Source organism: Phoxinus phoxinus (assembly GCF_949152265.1).
Source record: "Phoxinus phoxinus genome assembly, chromosome: 6".
In the NCBI taxonomy this organism is placed as follows: Eukaryota; Metazoa; Chordata; class Actinopteri; order Cypriniformes; family Leuciscidae; genus Phoxinus; species Phoxinus phoxinus.
The window spans coordinates 16,651,321-16,670,726 of record NC_136881.1 but is presented as its reverse complement, the minus strand read 5'-3'; the positions used below and the strand labels follow the sequence as shown (position 1 = coordinate 16,670,726).

At 37.8% G+C, this 19,406-nt stretch overlaps 2 protein-coding genes across 6 annotated transcripts in view; one reads left to right on the top strand and one right to left on the bottom strand.

Moving 5' to 3' along the window:
• Positions 1–532: 532 nt before the first annotated feature.
• On the bottom strand, positions 533–5,001 carry rps3a (ribosomal protein S3A). The gene is made up of 6 exons (XM_079615261.1): positions 4,889–5,001; positions 4,270–4,373; positions 3,790–3,977; positions 1,489–1,697; positions 1,060–1,169; positions 533–708 (listed from the first exon to the last, which is right to left on the bottom strand). Exons 1-6 carry the CDS (start codon positions 4,948–4,950, stop codon positions 578–580), a joined length of 804 nt encoding a protein of 267 aa, XP_079471387.1. The 5' UTR covers positions 4,951–5,001; the 3' UTR covers positions 533–577.
• A 2,029-nt stretch (positions 5,002–7,030) lies between these two features.
• lrba (LPS-responsive vesicle trafficking, beach and anchor containing) overlaps positions 7,031–19,406 on the top strand; it is a 247,341-nt gene continuing 234,965 nt past the window's right edge. For all 5 annotated transcript variants that reach the window (XM_079615242.1, XM_079615243.1, XM_079615241.1 and 2 more), the window contains exon 1: positions 7,031–7,853. In XM_079615242.1, the coding sequence (XP_079471368.1) occupies positions 7,722–7,853 (132 nt within the window). In that variant the 5' untranslated portion in view covers positions 7,031–7,721. The remainder of the gene's footprint in view (positions 7,854–19,406) is intronic.

The following is a 19,406-nucleotide window of genomic DNA, read 5'->3' as shown; positions in this document are numbered from 1 at the left end:
TGTAGGAACCCTGAAAGTTTGTTAAAAAAACCTTACAGTATATACATGGAAATTTTGCAAAATAAAGAGTTGATGTGTGCAAAATCATTTCTGATTTGAAAATGAAAACTTTACTGCAATGCTACCAATTCCAACCAGTCACATGTCGCACAGGTATACTTGTGGCAATAGCCACAATACATCGTATGGGATAAAATTATCGATTTTTCTTTTATGCCAAAAATCATTAGGCTATTAAGTAAAGAACATGTTTCATGAAGATATTTTGTAAATTTCCTACCATAAAAATATATATTTTTGAGTGAATGCAGCAAATAGTTGCATCTCAGCCAAATATTGTTCTATCCTTAAACCATTCATAATGGAAAGCTCATATATATATAAATGTGGTCCAGGGTCACATATGTCTCAATTCTAGCATGTCAAAATAGATTGTAATATTTCTGACTGGAGATATAAAAGCATGACCATGATGTTCAGCAGGTTTGACGTGATAATGATCTACTGGAAACAAAGATTACAGTACGCAAAGTCAAATTTACATGTTTATTGACACCAGCTGCTTGTGTTGGAAGTTTTAGACAGACTCCTGGATGGGGGGCTCGTATCCGTCAGCTCTCTCCACCTTGGCCCCAGTCTCACCCTCTGCTGGTTTAGCAGCAGTACTGCTGGTTCCACCCTCACCGTGCAGCTCCATCAGCTTACCAACTGTACAATAATAAATACATTAACCCCCTCATACTACATTCACAAGTGGATATTCAGTTCCCCCCTTACTCCGACTAAACCTAAAAAAATATTTTGTACAAAGTCCAAAGATTGGAAGTTAATAAATTAATATTAAAAACTAAATTTGGTCAGTTTAGGAGGGGAAGTTTCATGTATATATAAAAAAAAACAATCATAGGATGAACCAAATATTGCTCTTAAGCATCAATGCATGGAACCCTGACCATAAAGTTGCTACAAAATCTGAAAACTACATTTAAGTGTCAGTCATGAGCATAAATGTAAAAAATAAATACAAATGAAAGTTGTTCATCATACAAGTTCACTTACGCTCAAACTTGGGCTTTTTCAGCATCTTAACCTTCCTGACATAGACGTCATGTAGAGGGTAGATGGATTGGCAGGCCTTTTCAATGTCCTTGCCTACACTGTCAGGAATCCTGCACAACAATAGAAGAGAGAACCATTACTTACACACAGCTGCTTAACAGTTATAGATCATGACAGCCAACAAAGCTTTCAGGTTTAAACCCAGGTAAAGAGTTACTCCACCCCCTGCTTAATCTCCATGACCCCAGCACTCAAAAGTTATGCTAAAAATACTATTCGTAACAAGTAAAAAAAAAAACAGTCTACACAAATCAACTGAAAGACCACAACCTATAAAATTGTTATATTTTGGCCCGACTCCCAAAACTTGAGGCAATTTTTACATAAAATTGTAATGCCATAAAAGAGATGAAAAACTTTTATACGTACAGCTTGTTGACCACCTCCTTGAGGTCATTGGTCTGGACCTCACGAGTCATGATTTCCATCATCTTCTTGCGGATCTGACGGACCTGCTGGTGCTGGGCGTAGGAGGTCTTTCTGATCTGGTTGGTGCGCTTCTTGGTGAAGCCCACGCAGAACAGGCGGAGAAGATAGCCATCGGTGGTCTTCACATCAACATGAGCCTCAATCATTGTCTAGTGGGAAAGAACCAATAAGTATTTTAAAATGGCCTGCACAAAATTTTGAAAAAAGCTGCAGTACACAGAACTTTTTCCAATTAGACAAGTACTTAATCCCAAAACTTAAGATGTAAAATAAAGGAACTTGCATCAAAATCTTAGAACACAATTCTACAACACCTAAGGGGTACAGAAAATAACAGCACCGTTGAGCCTGACACCATGCAAAGGTAAAATATCAAACATACAGTAGTAGTTCTTTACATGGTTTTGCATTACATTATATTTATGTTTGGCGGACATGTCTCTTGTAGCATCTCGCACATCAAACGTTTCACGCAAGAGTTCACGCAAAAAAACAAAACAAACAGCCGTTTGAGACTAGCAATTAGGGTTGGGAATCTCTAGGCACCTCACGATTCGATTACGATTCAGAGGGCTGCGATGCAGCAAAACGATTAGCGATGCATCTTTTTTTCCACACAGATTCTCACTGCGTGACTATTTGGCATTTCTAAAGCGAAGTATTTGAAATTATCCATAATGAATGTACTTCCATTTGTTTAATTAATAACATATATTGGGAAGTGATTCGGAAATAAATGTTACAATAGTTTTGGTAATTCGCTTTGCCTTTTCCGAGTTAGGTGGAAGCTTTTAAGGTCGTCCTGGTTTCCGTGTCAGCGCTATTTGATCTGACATGCGTTTATAACAGAACTCTGTGCCAAATTTTGAATGCTTCTCGTTGGTGTTTTATTAATTCTGCGGTAATTCAAACGCTTTCTCACTGGATCTCCCAGCACTGTGTAATAACTGTTGCATGATTTGAGATCGGCCTACGAGTTAACTGTTCTGAGCTTGCGCTGCACAGAACGTTTCAAACGAATAGCTCGGTTTCGTTTAACTTTCGTTTGCCGTTTCTCGTATGTAACAGAAGTTGCAGCTCTTATCAATTGGACAATGTGGTGGTTGCACCAGTGCATAAAGTGTGGCACTTGTCCAGGTCCTTTTCCCCCCTTCAACTTCATAGAAGCCAAAGTTACGCTAGATTTGAATGCACTATTTTAACCCTCTAATGCTAGAGGGCGGTCGGATTTATCGCTCAACCATCATGCGTCTCTGTTATGTGCACAGCTGCACACCAGTCTGTCCAGGCGCTGTTTGGGTTCCATCAACATTACGTTATCAATTAACATAGAAAATCTTACATTTGTGATTCGATTCAGAATCGTCCACGTCACGATTTTTCCCCTACTAGCGATGTGTTCAACGTCACAAGAGCAGTTAATCAGGTTTGCCATCATATGGTCGGATCATTTTCTTGTCTTAAACTTGTATCATTACAGAATTGTCAACATGTCTAATTGTGACGTTTGCAAACCTTTTTATTCAAGACTGCCATCTCTCGATTTAAAAATACAATCGTGGCAAACCATTCAATTCAAATTAATTGGAGAGAGATAAAAAACAGCCCTACCATGTACCTTCTCTGAGGTGAATATTCATCATAAATTAATCGCATTCACATCTGTCAACTTCTAAATTATAGAGTTCCGGTCCAGAGATTAACACCTTCAAGTTTTTGTTGGTCTTTATATTTCTCACGATGTGCACTGAAGACCAATGGCAAAGGTCAGGATTTTCAGTAATGTATTAAATTTCATATCATATGCCCTCATAACACTTGGAATATATGACACATTAAATAGGATCAACTGATACTTTTTGATCTTAAAAAAAAAAAAAATTGATGCTGGTCAGTATTTGAACAAACTGGACTTTTTTATTATCCTTGTGGACACATTAAAAAGCCACCAGAGTGAGCAATTTATGAATTAGTTTACATTTTAGGGTGAACTATCCCTTTAAAGTTTGTTTTCTTTTAATTCAGTTAAGATGTCACACTGGAATGTATCAATCTTCCAACTATCACACACCTTCCCGTGATACAAATTTTTACTTTAGAAGTGGACTACAGCAAATTTGCACACTTCACACCGCTTGATTTCCGGTCTTTGGCATTTGCGTGCATACGAATGGAACTGAATGAAATAAAGTGGAGTGCCTTAGCAATTAAGCTTTTCTGTGTGGCAAGTATGCTTTTTACCTGCCACTTCTTGACCATGGAGCACATCTTGTCACGGGTGAGGTCCATGCCATGGAAGTTGGTGAGGCAGTTCTTGCCCTGTACGTCTTCTGTGACTAGCTTGAACTTGCGAAAGGCAACCTCATCGTTCTGCAGATCAGCCAAGCTGACCTCGAAAACACGTCCCTTCAGACCATCAGAGGCAATTCCTAGATTACAGTGACAGTGTTAAATTTGCTGAGGTTTATAGTGTTATAATGAACATGGATTTTATGGGAATGCCAGGTATCTCACAACAGTAATTGTTTTTCATCTGGGGCTGAAACTACTGTCATGTATTCCCACAGCAATATGGCACGCATTTATTTGTATCAAACAATTGGGATGCATGGTATTTAACGTTATTGTACAGCAAGATCTAACCTTTCCAAGTAGGGTTAACTACTCACGCTAATATCTTTGTGGAAAAAAGACACCATGGATGGACATAAAAGCACTTACTGGTTCCCTGAGTCCTGGTGACCAAGGTCTTGCCCAGGTTGCGGATGTTGAACATGGCTGGTGCCTTGACATCATACCAGTCCTTCTTGGAAAATGGATCAACACTGTAAGACAAAACACACGTGTAAATACTTTTAGGAGAGGTAAGTTAAGTTAACGTCACGAGCTAATCTTAGTTTACAATGCAAATGCTAACATCGTCTTATATTTACTTCGGATTAGTGTCTAAAAATATTAAAGCTCTAAATTAACTTTAAGCATCCAAACCATGTGTCACACTGCAAGTCGTACGTTAGGTCAATAGTGTTTGGTAAACTAGCTAGCGTTTTCGATGACTTGCGTTAGCATTGTCAGTTTAACCTACTCATTTTAGCTGAATATAAATACTTGTAGGACTAGTATATAAGAAAACAGTACTAGGACCTACCAAGCTCTGACCGACAGTTAACAGAGCACATATAACACAGCGAAGGCCACCAGTAAGCCAGTCGGACTAGCAGGACCGCTACATACAATCTTCTATATATCGATCTCATCCTTTACTCACAAACATCGAATATCCAACATATTATCTTAAAACAGTATAACGACAGAGTCGAGAGTTACATTTGTGACTTACATCTTCTTTTTGGCACCTTTTTTGCCACCTTTGGTCAGCCTCTTATTCTTGCCGACTGCCATGTTGAACACAGGGAGTGAAAGAGGAGGAAGTGAGGAAATACCGCGAGAATTAAAGCCACAGCGAGACTAGACATATCTCGCGATATTTCGCTGGTCTTTCTGTAAAGCACACGTGCGCCATCTAGTGTTTAGAGTTTAGACGCATGGTTAAACTACTTCTTTCGATATTTACATGCTTATTTGACAAAGTTCAATAAAAAAACGTATGTTTCACATTGTCCTCTTTAATTCATCATCTGCCCAACTATTATTTATACAGAATTTGAAAACCGCTTATTAATAATAGGTGAAAAAGGAAGTTTAGTCTAGACCTAGGCTACTACTTTAGTGCCCATATCATTTTTACTATGTTGGCCTAGCCTACAATGTGAATTACGTATTTTATAGTTACTGTGTCATAAGTCTAAATACACTTTAAAAACAACATAGCGTCAACCGAAAGGGCCAAACTGTAGTAGATGATATTCAGAGGTGGCTGAGGGCAAATTATGACATCAATCCCCTGATGGCAACAGGAACATTCCACTCTATTAAATCTGAGTGAACTGTTCAGATGACTGAGTTCCATTATTATTTCAAAACATAATCTTTCTCACTGTTCTTTATAGACCAATAGCAAAAGCTCACACTTCCCTCACTCATAGCTGCTTAATTAAAACTGACATTTTGCATCAGCATACGGCTTTTATTTGCACTTTATGGCTTTTATATACATAGGTACCCACAAACATATACTTTTTTTGTTATAAGAACATTTGGAAGAAGGAAAATGGTGATACGCATAAGAACAGAAAACATAAGCATTTTCATGTATGTGCCTGTGTGGCGGTCTTCAGGATGTCAGTATAAAGTTCAATGACTGTGAGATAAATTGATCTTTTGTTGCTACAAAATCTAGACCTTTAATTCTGTGCCCCCGAGGGACTGTATATAGAGTCAACAAAGTCAATGTGCTGCTGACTCCTTGGCAACGACTCAAAGGGGCCATGAAACCACACTTTAAATTTAATGATACAGTGACCACATTTATTCTTAAAGCTATAGCCTGGCTAAGAAATTTCTTAAAATTCACGAACTCCTAGGCTATTGTTCTGTCAGAGTAAAGTAAATATTAAAGTTTAGGCTACATGCAACACAATAATGATATGCTACATGTGTTTCGGTATGTGCTTTAACCCCCTGTAAGTGAAAAAATTAAGAATTGTACACACTAAATCTAAACTACTTTGAGTATATCACAAATCAATTTAAATAGGAGATTTTTTTTAAATTCTTTTAAGTTGCAGTGAAACGGATGTATAACATAATTTTTTTGTCTTTATTGTGACATACATATGAATGTAACGCATTATCAAAAAATAAAAATGTAGGGTGGGGATTTAGTTCTATTTATTGATTGTTGATTGGATTTTGAGATGTGAATGTGAGCTTGCAGTAGTGCAAGGATGGGATTTAAGCAGACTAAATACACATTTATATGGATAAATAGTTCACAATAAGATTTATAACATGCATTTACAAAGTAGATGAAGGTGAATAGGGTGCATTTTCATTTCATGCTGACTAATTGAGGATAATTCACCCATCATTTACTCATTCATGTTGTTCCTGTATATGCACTTATTTTTTTCTGCAGAACACAAAGACATTTTGAAGAATATTGAGGCCCAAACAACACCATGGCTTTTATTGTATGAGACTGAGAAATGTTTATATAGCAACATGAGGGTGAATAAATAATTATATTTTTAAGTATTAAATATCATGCAAATATCACTCGCAATCTTTGAAATTATTTGTTAATTGTTTGCTACGCAAGTAAAGTGCAGAAAATATTATATTGTGCATGTACGCTTTTGATTATTAACAATCAACATTAAAATCTTAGTATAAATATAGGTAAAGGCTAAACCTCGTTTTTGATGAATATGCTAGACTTGTATTATTCTCTCCTGCAGATGTCTCCCTGTTATTCTCGCAGTAGAGCACTATCGTAAACCACAACAGAGCGTCCATGACTCGAGACCTTTAGTATAAAGTATCACTTTGTCCTTATAGGTTCCTTGTACCTGATACACCTGAGCCCCCCTTCTCAGTTCTATGTGCGCACTGCGCATGCGCAGCTCTCTCTCACGCAGCTCCACTGTCATGGCGGAGACGGAGCGGACTAGGAGCTGATTCAGGAAGAGATGGCGCTGTAAAGTGGGTTACCGCTGAAACTTCACTCCAACAGTTCCCACAGGGAGCAAGAGGATTGTCTTCTCTTTGGAGGTCCCACCGAGAGTCAATGTCGGACGTTCCTTGCTTTATATTTTGTAGTTTTTTTGCGTCTTGTTCTTATCGGTACGTCTACCTGCGCGGAATCTCTTCATCACCGCTGTTTCCTGTTTGACAAACACTCGCAAACACTTAAATGACATTTTTGTTTAAATGTCTTTCCTTTATTAGTCCGGCGGAGATTGGCAAGCTTTGGGTTTCTTATCGGGGCTCACCACAACGCGATTTCGTCATTCTTTTGTCAAGTTTAATGCTGCTCTCCCTCTCTACCGTAGAATAATTCCTGTTAGTCAGGTGTAGTGACATCAACCGACACTTCCCGCCGAGAGCGCGAGAAACTAAAGGATAAACTGGTTGTGAATGGAGACCAGGACCAGTTCTTCACAGCTGTCAACTTAACGAGAGCGATATATTCCGTGTATTTTCCCATAGATTTAATTCGGCGGTAGGGTCAAACAGGTGTTTCACCTGTTCCCCTCTCACCTGACTCCGTCATGGCGAGCGCAGGTGACAGCGCGGTTGCGATCCCCATCAGAGGAATCCGCATGAAGTTCGCCGTGCTGGCGGGGCTCCTGGAGGCTGGTGAAGTCTCCAATCGGGACATTGTGGAGACGATCTTCAATCTGGTAAGCTGATTAAAGCCTTTAAATAGAGAACCAGAGCTGGACGAGACCGAATCATGTTTATGACTCTGACGAATCTTTATACAACAGAAAGTGGAGCGTTGCGGTTTAATGTTTAAAATTCTGCTGTTTGGCTTGAATCCCAGTAAGGCTGATGTTTGATGTATGTGGTGCCCCCATTGTGTGTCCTTGATCAAGACACTAACGTCAGGTTGCATCAAGGGGACTGAACCTGTTAGAAGTGACATGCAAGTCAACGTGGATAGAAGCACAGGTCTGCCATATGTATAGCTAGTTTGAACGTAAAGCGAGATTTGGAGAGACTGTACACTCTAATAATTTTAACTCTAAAGACTAATTTTTGATACATTAATTCTAAGGCCTCTAAATGATCAATAAGATCAAAAGTTTGCTGAAAAATCTGTTGAATCTTCTACATGCCTTGCCTTCTGCCCTCTGATTGATAGTTTATACTTTTATAGCAAGTAAAATACCTTACAGTATCTTCAGATTGTAGTACAAATATTTTTGTTGTGAAAGCTTTATTGATTTTATAAAGTAAATGTGAGTAACTTTTATATTGTTGTTAATATTTCAAGATGAACAATTACTGTACGGAAGCAACTCATGGGCCATTAAAACCTCATGTATCAATTATGACACAAAACATAAAACACATGCAAACTTTTTTAGATTTTCTTTTGTATTTTGTCTAAAGGTTTGATAATCTCTTCCGTTTCATAAATGTTATTTGTGTGCCTATTATTTCATAGCCTATGTCATGCTTTACAAGGTTAAAAGAACATATTTGTACCTTACCCTAAAATGTTCATAGTAGTACGTACCAATATGCACCTTTTTGGTACAATGTTGTCCCTTTAATGGTACTGCCCAGTGTCAAGCTATAGACACATTTTTTTTCTGACAGTCTGTACTAGTGTTATTTAACCCAGATACCAGTACAAGCAAAGGTGTGGAGGTATTTGTAATACTCTGCATTTTAAAACATAGGCTATATAATGGGCTCTGTGTTCTTTTTTTGCAGTCTAATGTTCTGCTGCATTATTCTCTGTTGTGTTTCTAGGTTTGTGGTGATGTCTTTGTTGATTTACACACTGCTTGTTTTAGATTGTTTCTCCTTGCTCCTGTCATAGTAGACAGACCTAATGTGAAGCCATTATCCATTAATCCATTAATCCAGGAACCTGGTTTGATTATTCAGCAGTGACCTAATGTTCAACCTCCTTGAAATTATGTCAGTCCTCTGTCAGCTTTTAACTTGTCTTACAGTTTCCATAGATTACGTATGATACAAAAGCAGTCAGAGTTCACAGATCACCTCAGCACAGCTCCATGATGTAATAACTCATTTCTTTTGACCAGCCCCAGCACGAGGAAGTCAGTTAGCACTTTCTGGAAATTGCACAATTTTTTTTCCTCCTCCCACGTCCACAAGCGAGTTGAAAGCCCCTGTTATACATTAGCTGAGTTTCAAGCATGAGTGAAGGCCTGTATGTGACCCACATTGCTGAATCAGATTGGGAGAGATTTTGTTTGCAGGTCCTGTATTGTTGTGAAATGGCATTGAAGAATGAATGAATGAGTGCAATAAGGAAGTAAGAAACGTGCTGCAACCGTGCGCTCTACGATGATGTAATACTGCTGAGAGACAGAAGGCACACTAGACATCATAGGTGACATGTAGCCTGCATGCAGTTATGTTGCTCTAACCTTGCCTCTAAAATACAGGGCTTTATAATTGAATGCAGTGCATGCTCATAAATGGATAGTTCACCTACTGCAAAGTACAAAATTAAAATTCGGTCATCATTTACTTACCCTTATCTTGTTTAAAATCGGTATGGATTTTGATATGTTTAGCAGAATGTTATACGGTGAAAGTGGAATGGGACCAGAGGCTGTCAGGCCCCCCCAAAAAACTATGAAACCATCATAAACATTATTCCAATTCTTTTGAAGCTATATGTGATGGCTTTGTATAAGGAATAGACTGACATTTAAACCATGAAATTTTAATCTTGAATGACACTTTAAAGGGGTAATATCATGAGGAATCAAATATTCTTTCATTTTTTTAAGAAGTGCTTGATACATTTGGACTGTAAAACATAGTTTTTAGGCTAAAAACATTATGACATCTTGAACATAACATTTAAAATAAAATTACAAAAGTGCCCTGTTAATAACTTCTGCAGCTTTGTGACGTCACAGTTGCATGGGGATGAATTCAGCAACGCACAACTGCTCATGTTTATGCACTGAAGTTAATTTTTTAACAAGGTCTGATCATTTCACTCTGATCTTACCAGTTTAAAGGCACTTTTTAGTTTTCAATGCTTCAATGTTTTCAAAGATTGTTTTATAAATCCGTCACAGATGTTGTGGCTGCTTATAAATGATGTAGGAGTTAAAAACTATATTTGACATGACAGCAAACTGTTGGGAGAGTACCATAGGACATCACTCAGTCAGCACTGTTGCTCATTTCACATGCAAAGGGGAGCTTTCTTAAAGCTGCAGCAACACAAATAAAGAAGCAAAGTGAAATGCATTGCTTACAACTCAGCTATGGATGCGTCATGCTGTCAGAGTGCACTCATTTAGTGTTAGTCACATGAAGAATTTCAAGGGATTAAGAGGAGTTTTAGCATGAGAAGGACAGCGTGTAAAATAATTGAGTGCTGATTGACTAAATCATTCAGGAGCGCAATAAATCACTATACATAAACTCACTCTGTCCTCAACTGTAGTGTAAGGTAGTAGCATCTCTACAGCATGAATGAGTTGTGCACAGGAACTAACAGAGTTGTGGTTGTGGCCATTTTATCATCTAGTAAAACTGTCACTTCAGTTTTTTTGTTGCTGGTACTTTGCATGTCATTGTGTCTGTAACAAGGTTAGCGTTCATGGAAGAAGCAGGCAGGAACCAGCGAACATTCAACACACTTTAAAAAAACAACATAAAAATAAAGAAAAATAGCAGCCCCTCATGGTCAACTGCTGCACACACATAAACAAAACATAACGTAAATAGTCCAGGCCTAGTCCTCTCTCGTCCTACACTGTCATCGCTCCTACTTTTTTATTCATGGAGAACTGGAAGCTAATTAATCTAATTAACACTCGCACTCCATCTATTTTATATCTGCCTATCTCACTTTCTCTATAGTTCATTTGCTGTTGGGTGAGTCTTGGACTCAGATCAGAGATCACTGCCTGAATAATCTTCTTCAACAGAAAAAAGTACAAAGCGAAGAGAGCAGCGCTCTTGTTTTGACAATATGTCATTTGTAAATCTGCATGAGGTTTATTAAAGCATAAATGCCTCATTAAAATCCACTTATTCTTGTTCAGACACACTTTAGAAGCTCATTGAAACAGTATCACCTCTTGTATCTCCATCAGTCTCTGAGGACTGGAGGTGGTTTGGTAGCTTAGCACCTGGGTTAGCCCGAGGTGAGGGCTGAACAAACAAGCATGCGACCTGTCTTTGTTACCATGGTTACCACAAGAGCAGGTGACCAGCCTACTCTCACCTGTCTCTGTACAGGTCCTTACTTGTAGGGAGTGATTCCCAATTCTGGGAACTTATTTGTGATGGACTGTATGGGCAGAGTATTTCTAGCTTCTGTTTTACAGAATTCAGGGCTCTAGACTAACATTTGAGTTCTGCAAATGGTGGCACCAGCTCCTGATTTGGTTGCACTGCACATGTTATAGGACATAACATGTCCTATAACAATACCACATTGCTCTCTCTCTGAGTCATCTTTGTGCGCATGCTTCAGATCTGTCAGTCAGTGCGAGTAAGATATTGTTTGACACAGTAAACCAAAACTAATAAAAATACTGTAATTAAATCCCATTCCTCATTGAATGCATAAGACATGTCTACATTAATAATTATTAAAATTTGATATGAATATCCCACATTTCTGCCATAATACCATGATTACAGTTATTGTTAAAGTAAATCTGTGGTGAATGTGGATTTGGATTGTTGTGGCACAATGTTTCTCTTTTTTTGATGTCAATGTTGTTGAAAAAGTCAGCACTGTTTCATCCCTAGTTTAAATCACTGAGACATTTGTGGTTTGTTTGTATCGAAGAACACTGTGCCAAACTCGCTTCTCATTGGATCTCACAGTGCTGTGGTTGCATGATCAAGATGGTCGGCGAGTGAGTGAACACATTTACTCGACGTTCGCGCTGCGCTGTCTTTTGGGCTGAGCTGTTAAATAGTCTGTGTGGCACAGTTCAAACGAGTAGCACTGTTTCGTTCTGCCTTTGGTGCACTTGCTGTTTAATGTTTCTCATATGTTACATAAATAACAGCGCTAACCAGCTAGTCAAATTGGTAATGGCACGAGTTCAACCTGAGTCTAGCTTCTTTTGTAGCTTGAAAGTGGTACTAGTCGGTGAATTGGACTAATGGAGTGTCTGATGCTAGTGTTATCAAAAGTACCAGTACTTCGGTACCGGGGGCCTTAAATGAAGACTATGCTGCGTTCATTATTTACTATAATTATTATTATCATTAATATTTAATTAATTTTATTTTCAAATAGTTTTCGCTGTGGCATTGAAAGTGGTACAGGAAACCGTGACATTGAACTTCTATTGACTACTGAAATTTTGGTGTGACAACTATCTGCCTCGTATTGGATTGGATGGATTCATTTGTCTGTTGCACCCTTTCTGTCTCATTTGTTTGCTTTATCCAAGTACAACACATCCCTCTCTGTTTTCTAATGAATATTTTATCTCTCCTCACCAGATTATGTTACCTCAGCAGATATAGATGAAGAAGCTTGTAACTGAAACCACATTCATCCAAATGTCGGGTGCTGGAATGGTGCTTTTAAGGTTTTGGTAATGGTGAGGCTTAATTTAACTGGCCTCAGATCAGGCTGTGTTTCTAGACTGTGGTTCTTTTAAATCGAGGTTGTTATGTTGTTTTCACTGCTAGGAATGAATCTCACCACTTTGATTAATTTTTTTCCCCTCTGCTTCTACGTGGGTTTCATGGATGGAAAGGGTCTTCCTTTGGTGGGGTATCAGTAATGAAATGAGGTTCTGCAACGTGGGATATCGGCTTTAAATTGAAACATGAACATCACATATTTCCCCTTACCTCACTTGCAATGCACACGCATACTGTACTATGTATCTCCCTCACTCAGTACACTCATTCTATCTCTTAATATATTCCATCAATTCTCAGCTGGCTGTGCTAGAGTATAACATACAATTTTTATGAATTGAATAGTCAGTGGGTTGCCTGAACAATGAGTCAACTAATCATTCATATAAAAGAAAATCTTGATAAACTAGTCAGATTGACTAGCTAGTTGTTGGACAACTAGTTGACATTCAAGACGCATCCCTGTGCTAAAAAAAACCCACACAGCCACACTGAGCTTTTCGAACAAATTATATTTAATTTGTTTTCTGTATGTTTATGTTTAAAGCACATGTGGTGGAAATCATCTGAATCATTATTCCCACAGTGTCCCATAGAATGACGCAGAAAGGACACAGGGGTAATGCCTGGATTTATGAGTCTTGGCAGAGTGTAAATATGCAGTTATGTGTGTCACAATCATACAGTAGATAATACATAAATGTGGCCTAAATAGCATGTAGCAGTGCACAATTATTCGCATCAGTGATCAAGTTTACTAAAAGCACCCACACAAACCAGACTCCACATCTGATCTTTGGTTTATAGCCTATCGCAAACCATTTCAATGTTACAAAATATTTTAGTGGGCTTTAAGGAGTCTGTCTACATTGACCTCACCACTTTTATATATATAAAAAAAAAGGTTGTGTAAAGTGTAAACGAAAGCTCCATAAAAGCAAGGCCTGAATAGGCCAGGGTTTTCTTTTGCTGTGGAGGTGGATGGAGGTGTCTGCTTTCTGCTTGCCTTTCCAGTCAGTTCCTTTATATGGCCAGTGGTGGATCAGATACTGCAGTCTTAGAGCTTCAACCTCAATGTGTACTGACAAACACACACAGCCCTGAGGATTGAGTGTCCATTAACTGCTTTGTGTTTTCTGATTGTCTGCTTGACTAAAGGATGTTTGTATGTGACACATTGTGTGTGTGACTTATTGCACTAAATGAAAGCGAGCTGTTCTTATTTTAATTTACAATGAAACGACTCTGTGGACAGTGAGCACTAACCTTTCTTTTCTAAGCAGAATGTATCACTAATACAGAGGTCCTCAACCTGACAGCAGTCAACTCAGTGGTACTTTAAAGCACAATAAACAACATCTGCTTTTGGCGCATTTGTTTCTCATATGTAACATAAATGACAGTGCTTACCAGCTCAATAAACAACAGTAGTAATGCCTATATTTCAGAGTTCATTCTCTTGGATTAGCTTATGCTAGAGCTTTTGCCAACTGCAAGCCTATTTCACTAAACTGTATATGCACAACTGTGCAGTTATATTAAAGGGGTGGTATAATTCCCATTTATACAAAATGTAAAATAAGTATCACTTGTCCCCAGAGTGTGTATGTGAAGTTTTACCTCAAAATATCCCACAGTTAACTTTTTACAGCAAGTTAGAATTGTCCCTTTTTAAGGGTCAGTAAAAATGCGTTGTTTTGTGTGTGTCCCTTTAAGCCTGGAACACACCAAGCCGACAAACTAGCGCTGATGAAAGCCGACTGTGTTGTCGCCTCGCGTCGGGGTAAAAAGCTGCACTTGAACACACCGAGAGAACTACAGCCGACTGTCAGCTAGAATGCGCGTTCTGCGCCTGCGTGTAAATGTGAAAACCTATTTCTGCAGATATATCCGTCATTCAAAAAGGGAAACCGACGCTGCAGGCTGCAGATACACAAACCATAAACAAAGCAGTGCGTGCTTACCTTTTTGAATATCAAACCTGCTACACAGGGTTTAAAGTGTGTCACTAACCCAGGAGGAATGTCGTGTAGTCCCTACCAGCTGTTTGTTGTAGTCCTTAAACTGTTTCTTTAAAAGCAAATATCTTCCTTTGCTTTTGAACTTTGCCGATGTTGTTTATGCTTAAACAGCAACATTACACACTAACTAAAGTTAAAAAAGTTAAATCATAATCAACCACCCCTTTAACCTAACCGAAGAAACATTGCCAGTGGCTCAGTTATGTTACTGTTTTAAGAAAAGGAAAAATACATTTAAATGAGAGCTGGTCGGTATGACCAAAAACCTTTTATCATGGTATTTTTTGTAAGATTCTGACTGTCATGGTATATCGCTCTTCTTTGCATGGATGTTTATAGTATTTTATTGTCAGAAGTACATAGAATATAAAACATTGTAGTGTCATATACTGAAAGCTTAGTTTGATTAGTATAAACAGACTGTTTTATGTAGGGCTGCCCCCTAAAATGTGACTAATCGATAGTCGACCAGAAGAGGCTTAGTCATCCAAAAATTGTATTAGTTGGTTAGTCTCAGAAAAAAAAACTTCCCTTACAGACATGAGAAATATAGAAAGCTTGAAATGTCAAGCGGTTGTCAAACAATTTAAGTGGAAAACAAATATTCTCAGATTATGTAATGATGTATATGAAATGTGCATAGGCACGTCCTGCAGCCGAAAAAACAGAAAACTTTTTCTATAAATTCTTAAAATGTTTAGACAGTCTCCTTGCTGTTTTTCCACGATACATTCATAATCATTACTTTTGCCAATGTGCTGTGGGCAAGCTTTATGTATGCGGTTGAGCATTGATGGCTATTTATTATAGGCAAAGGCTCATTTTTATGATTTATGTGGCTTATTAATATACACTTTCGTATAGTCGACTAATTGCTTAAATGAACGACTACTAGTCGACAAGAAAAATGTTAAGTTGAGGGCAGCCTCAAGCAGCCTTGTCTAGTTTTATGCAACATTGCTAGCTAGCAGCTTTTTCAAATTCCTCCTTCAGACCTTTAGACCTGCTCTCAATCATTATATATTAAAGAAGTGGCAAGAAGAATGGGGTACATGTAAAAATTTTTGAATTTTTATCATAAATGTAAAACTGCTTGAATAATCGTAACTCTTTCCCCGCCATTAACGGAAATTTCCATCATTTATGAGACAACGCTTCCCTGCCATTGGCTGAATTTTCTGGCTTTCTGTGTTTTCTCTGTTATATGGTAGCGGGTGCTATTTGGCATCTTCTAAAAGAGTACAGAATCTCCAGATCAAAAGACATGTGAAGAAGCAGAAACAAGCGATGTAAGCTGATGGATATGTAAACTAACGCTATCATCATCAACATTAAATCAAAACTGCCTGTTACCGAATGAAATGTCGACTTGAATTTTTTATTTTTTATTGTTAATTATGCAACTCTTGTATTATTTGTGATTCAGTTTTTGCCTTGAAGATAGCCTCTGACATGGCATTACAATCTCTACTACTTACAAGCAGCTTTTCTGCGACTTCAGTGCAAGTTACATTGTTATGACAGTAGGTGGCAGAGAGTGACTTTACGAGTGCAAGTCATTCAACCAATTCATTCAAAAACACTGATTCGTTCATGAAACACAAGTTATCTGAACTTTGAACACTACCTTACAAGACTCAACTGATGAGCAACGTGTCTCCGGGGTAACGCTGAAGTTGATGTATCACCTCATAGAGATAAAAATATTGGTCAGCGTTGATGCCATCATCTGAAATCCCCTTAACCATGAAAGGATACTACAACAAAGATACCACTGTCCTCAGTGGACATGGCAAACTTTTTTTTTTTTTCATGAATATGTTATCTGAAGAATGAAAGCTCTAACAGATGCAGGTAATCACACGCGCTGAGTTGATCTGTCTCTTTGTTTCTCTCTCTCTCTCAAATACACAAACTTTGATTTGTCTTTGTTACTCTAAAGGTAGGGTATGCACTAGGGGTCTCCTCTCAATACATTTCATATAGCGCTCTTTGTGGCGAACAATGTCATATACTTTGGCCATTGAACAGACACGACCATTGTTTCTGAGTTGCCTGATACAGGAGTCTTTGCACACTAAGCAGTGAGCACTCACTCCAGTCAACAAATAGCAAGTTGCTGTTTAGATCAAAGCAGAGAAAGTGCGTTTAAGCTTTTTTGCCTATAGTTTAGGTATACTGTAGTTCAGCTAATGTAACTGCAATTGACGCTGTAAAAAAAGGAATTGCAATGTGATGCTTTCCGATTTTTAAGTTCTATTAACTATTGTGTTAATTTTTAACTATTGTCAGTAAATTTGTTCATTTATTAAATGCACTACAACCTTATTTCACCTAGAAATTTATCAAGCAGGGTTCCTACGGGGTTTGGAAAAGTATGGAGTTTGATTTGAGTAATTTCCAGGTCTGGAAAAGTTTGGAAAAAAGAAAAGAACTCACTCAGAAAAGAAAGCGGAGTATATGGAAAAATATTTGCATTTCCAGACTATTGCCCCTGTTCAGTTTTCTATAATAGAAAATCTAATGAATTTAAAATAATAATAATAATAATTAAAAAAAGCTGTGCATTCACAAGTTCACACATACATGAAATCAGATATAGTAATTTATTCCCTCTTTGACTGGGATAGAAAACCAGCCAAGAGTGAGGTGATGGGGTGTTGGAGGGATGCTGTGAAACTGTCATGATGGGACACGGGTGCTACCGGCTTAAATCCACTTTTTGGGGTGAAAATACTGACATGCCTAAGACTTTTGCACAGTAGTGTATATGATAAACTTTTTTTGTGCCCTCGAGAAACTATTCACATGTGCACGGGAATGTGCACGGGAATTTTGCATGCTTGCGCATTACAATTTCTAGTTTTATATATAACCCATGTCTACTGACACTACAGCAGAATATATAAATAACTGGCTTAAAACCATTTTTTGGGAGACTGAAAATACTAATTTAGCTTTAGAGGTCTCCTACAAAAAACGCTTTCGTTTTCTCATAATATACATTGTAGTATCCACAGGAGTAAATCAGGCACATCTTATTTTCAAATACGGGTGCTGGATCACAAGTATGATCCATGTAGTAGTAAGTAACAGATCCGCACACCGAATAAGCTCCCAATTTAAAGAATTTTTAGTGACGTTTCGGGCCTCACATGGCCCTTCCTCAGACTAACAGGAAGTATACAAACAGTTACCTTTTAAAGTCTGTATCACGTGACCACACCATCACACAAATTGGATACACCCATCAACATGCATTGATATTTACATATTTATACATCGTGTCCAACACAGATTAAGAATTATATATTTACATATTTACATATTGATTCCCCCTGTTAAATTGTCTAACATATATATTTTAACCCTATCTTTTATTCCAGTGTAAAACACATATCAGATGGTACATCATTTAATCAGAAAAATACAAGGCAACTGTTTTTTCAACATTACCTTATTTGTACAGAAAGAATTAAGACATTCAAAGAGACTTTCCGTATGTCAGGAAAAGCATCTATGAAAATCAAAAACATTATTCCAAAAATCCATATTAAGGTAAAAGTTAGATGGGGATTCCTACCCATGCGTATCCTATGCACGTAAAAACTCATTCTCGTGTATAAATTGCAGGATAAACACAATAGGTGCTAGGGACGCATTTAGTGTGACCGGGTTGGTTACCCAGTGACGAGTAGCCGTCACGGAAGTGGGATTCAAATTCCTGATGACTCGTTTTAGTCGATTCTTTCTTTTGAGAAACAATAACTTAATTTATTGCGTGCTCTTTCTTTTTCATACCTTTGCAGAGAGCTGCATTACAAGGGAATATTTGAAAAAGCATTATAGGGGCACTTTGAATATGTCTGAAAATCTACAGAGAAGATTTGAAATTTGAGTCTGGAAAAGTATGGAATTTTGAAATGGAAAATGTGTAGGAAGTTGGAACCCTTCCAAGGCACTTGCAGAGTTTCACCTTTGTACTAAAAACGAAGGATTTTTTTCTTCACATTGCACCTCTTCCGGGTCAAGATGAACCCAAATGTAGTAAGGTTGTACATGGACCCACTACGCTTAAGTGACAATCAACAAATGACAAAAGATGAGCTCTTAACATCACAACAAGTAACAATAATAATAAACAAACTGCAAAACAATAATCCTAATTCTGTTGGTCTAACATTCCTTAGTGCTTGTGACTCTAAAAGTCCTGTAAACTGGAAAATATGTAGTTGTTTTTTAACAGTGTGCACAGATTAGATGTTCACATAATTGCAAAAAATAGCATCTGACGAATATTCAAATGTAGAATAAAAATGGGCCACTGCAGTTGAAACCGGTGTATCAGACTGTTATGCACATTGACTTAGTGACATGTAATGGAATTCAGACTTTTAAAGAAGAATGGACATTGTAGAAAAATAAAACATTTAGGCCTAAGTGTTTAATTAGTTTGGAGATGGCAATCAATGCATATTTGAAGTTTGTGGCACAACTTTAAACTGCTTCTTCTATCTTTTTAAATGTTTGCTTGTAACTAATGTCCCTTTGTATTGTGTGTTCTGTAAACAGTTGTTCCCCTTCTCTGTT

Excerpts from the sequence above, each read along its gene's own strand:
- rps3a (XM_079615261.1), bottom strand. The coding sequence starts at position 4,950 with ATGGCAGTCGGCAAGAATAAGAGGCTGACCAAAGGTGGCAAAAAAGGT. Across the intron at positions 3,978-4,269 it reads CACCAGGACTCAGGGAACCA|GAATTGCCTCTGATGGTCTG; the intron begins GTAAGTGCTTTT and ends ACTGTAATCTAG. Across the intron at positions 709-1,059 it reads GAAAAAGCCCAAGTTTGAGC|TTGGTAAGCTGATGGAGCTG; the intron begins GTAAGTGAACTT and ends ATTATTGTACAG.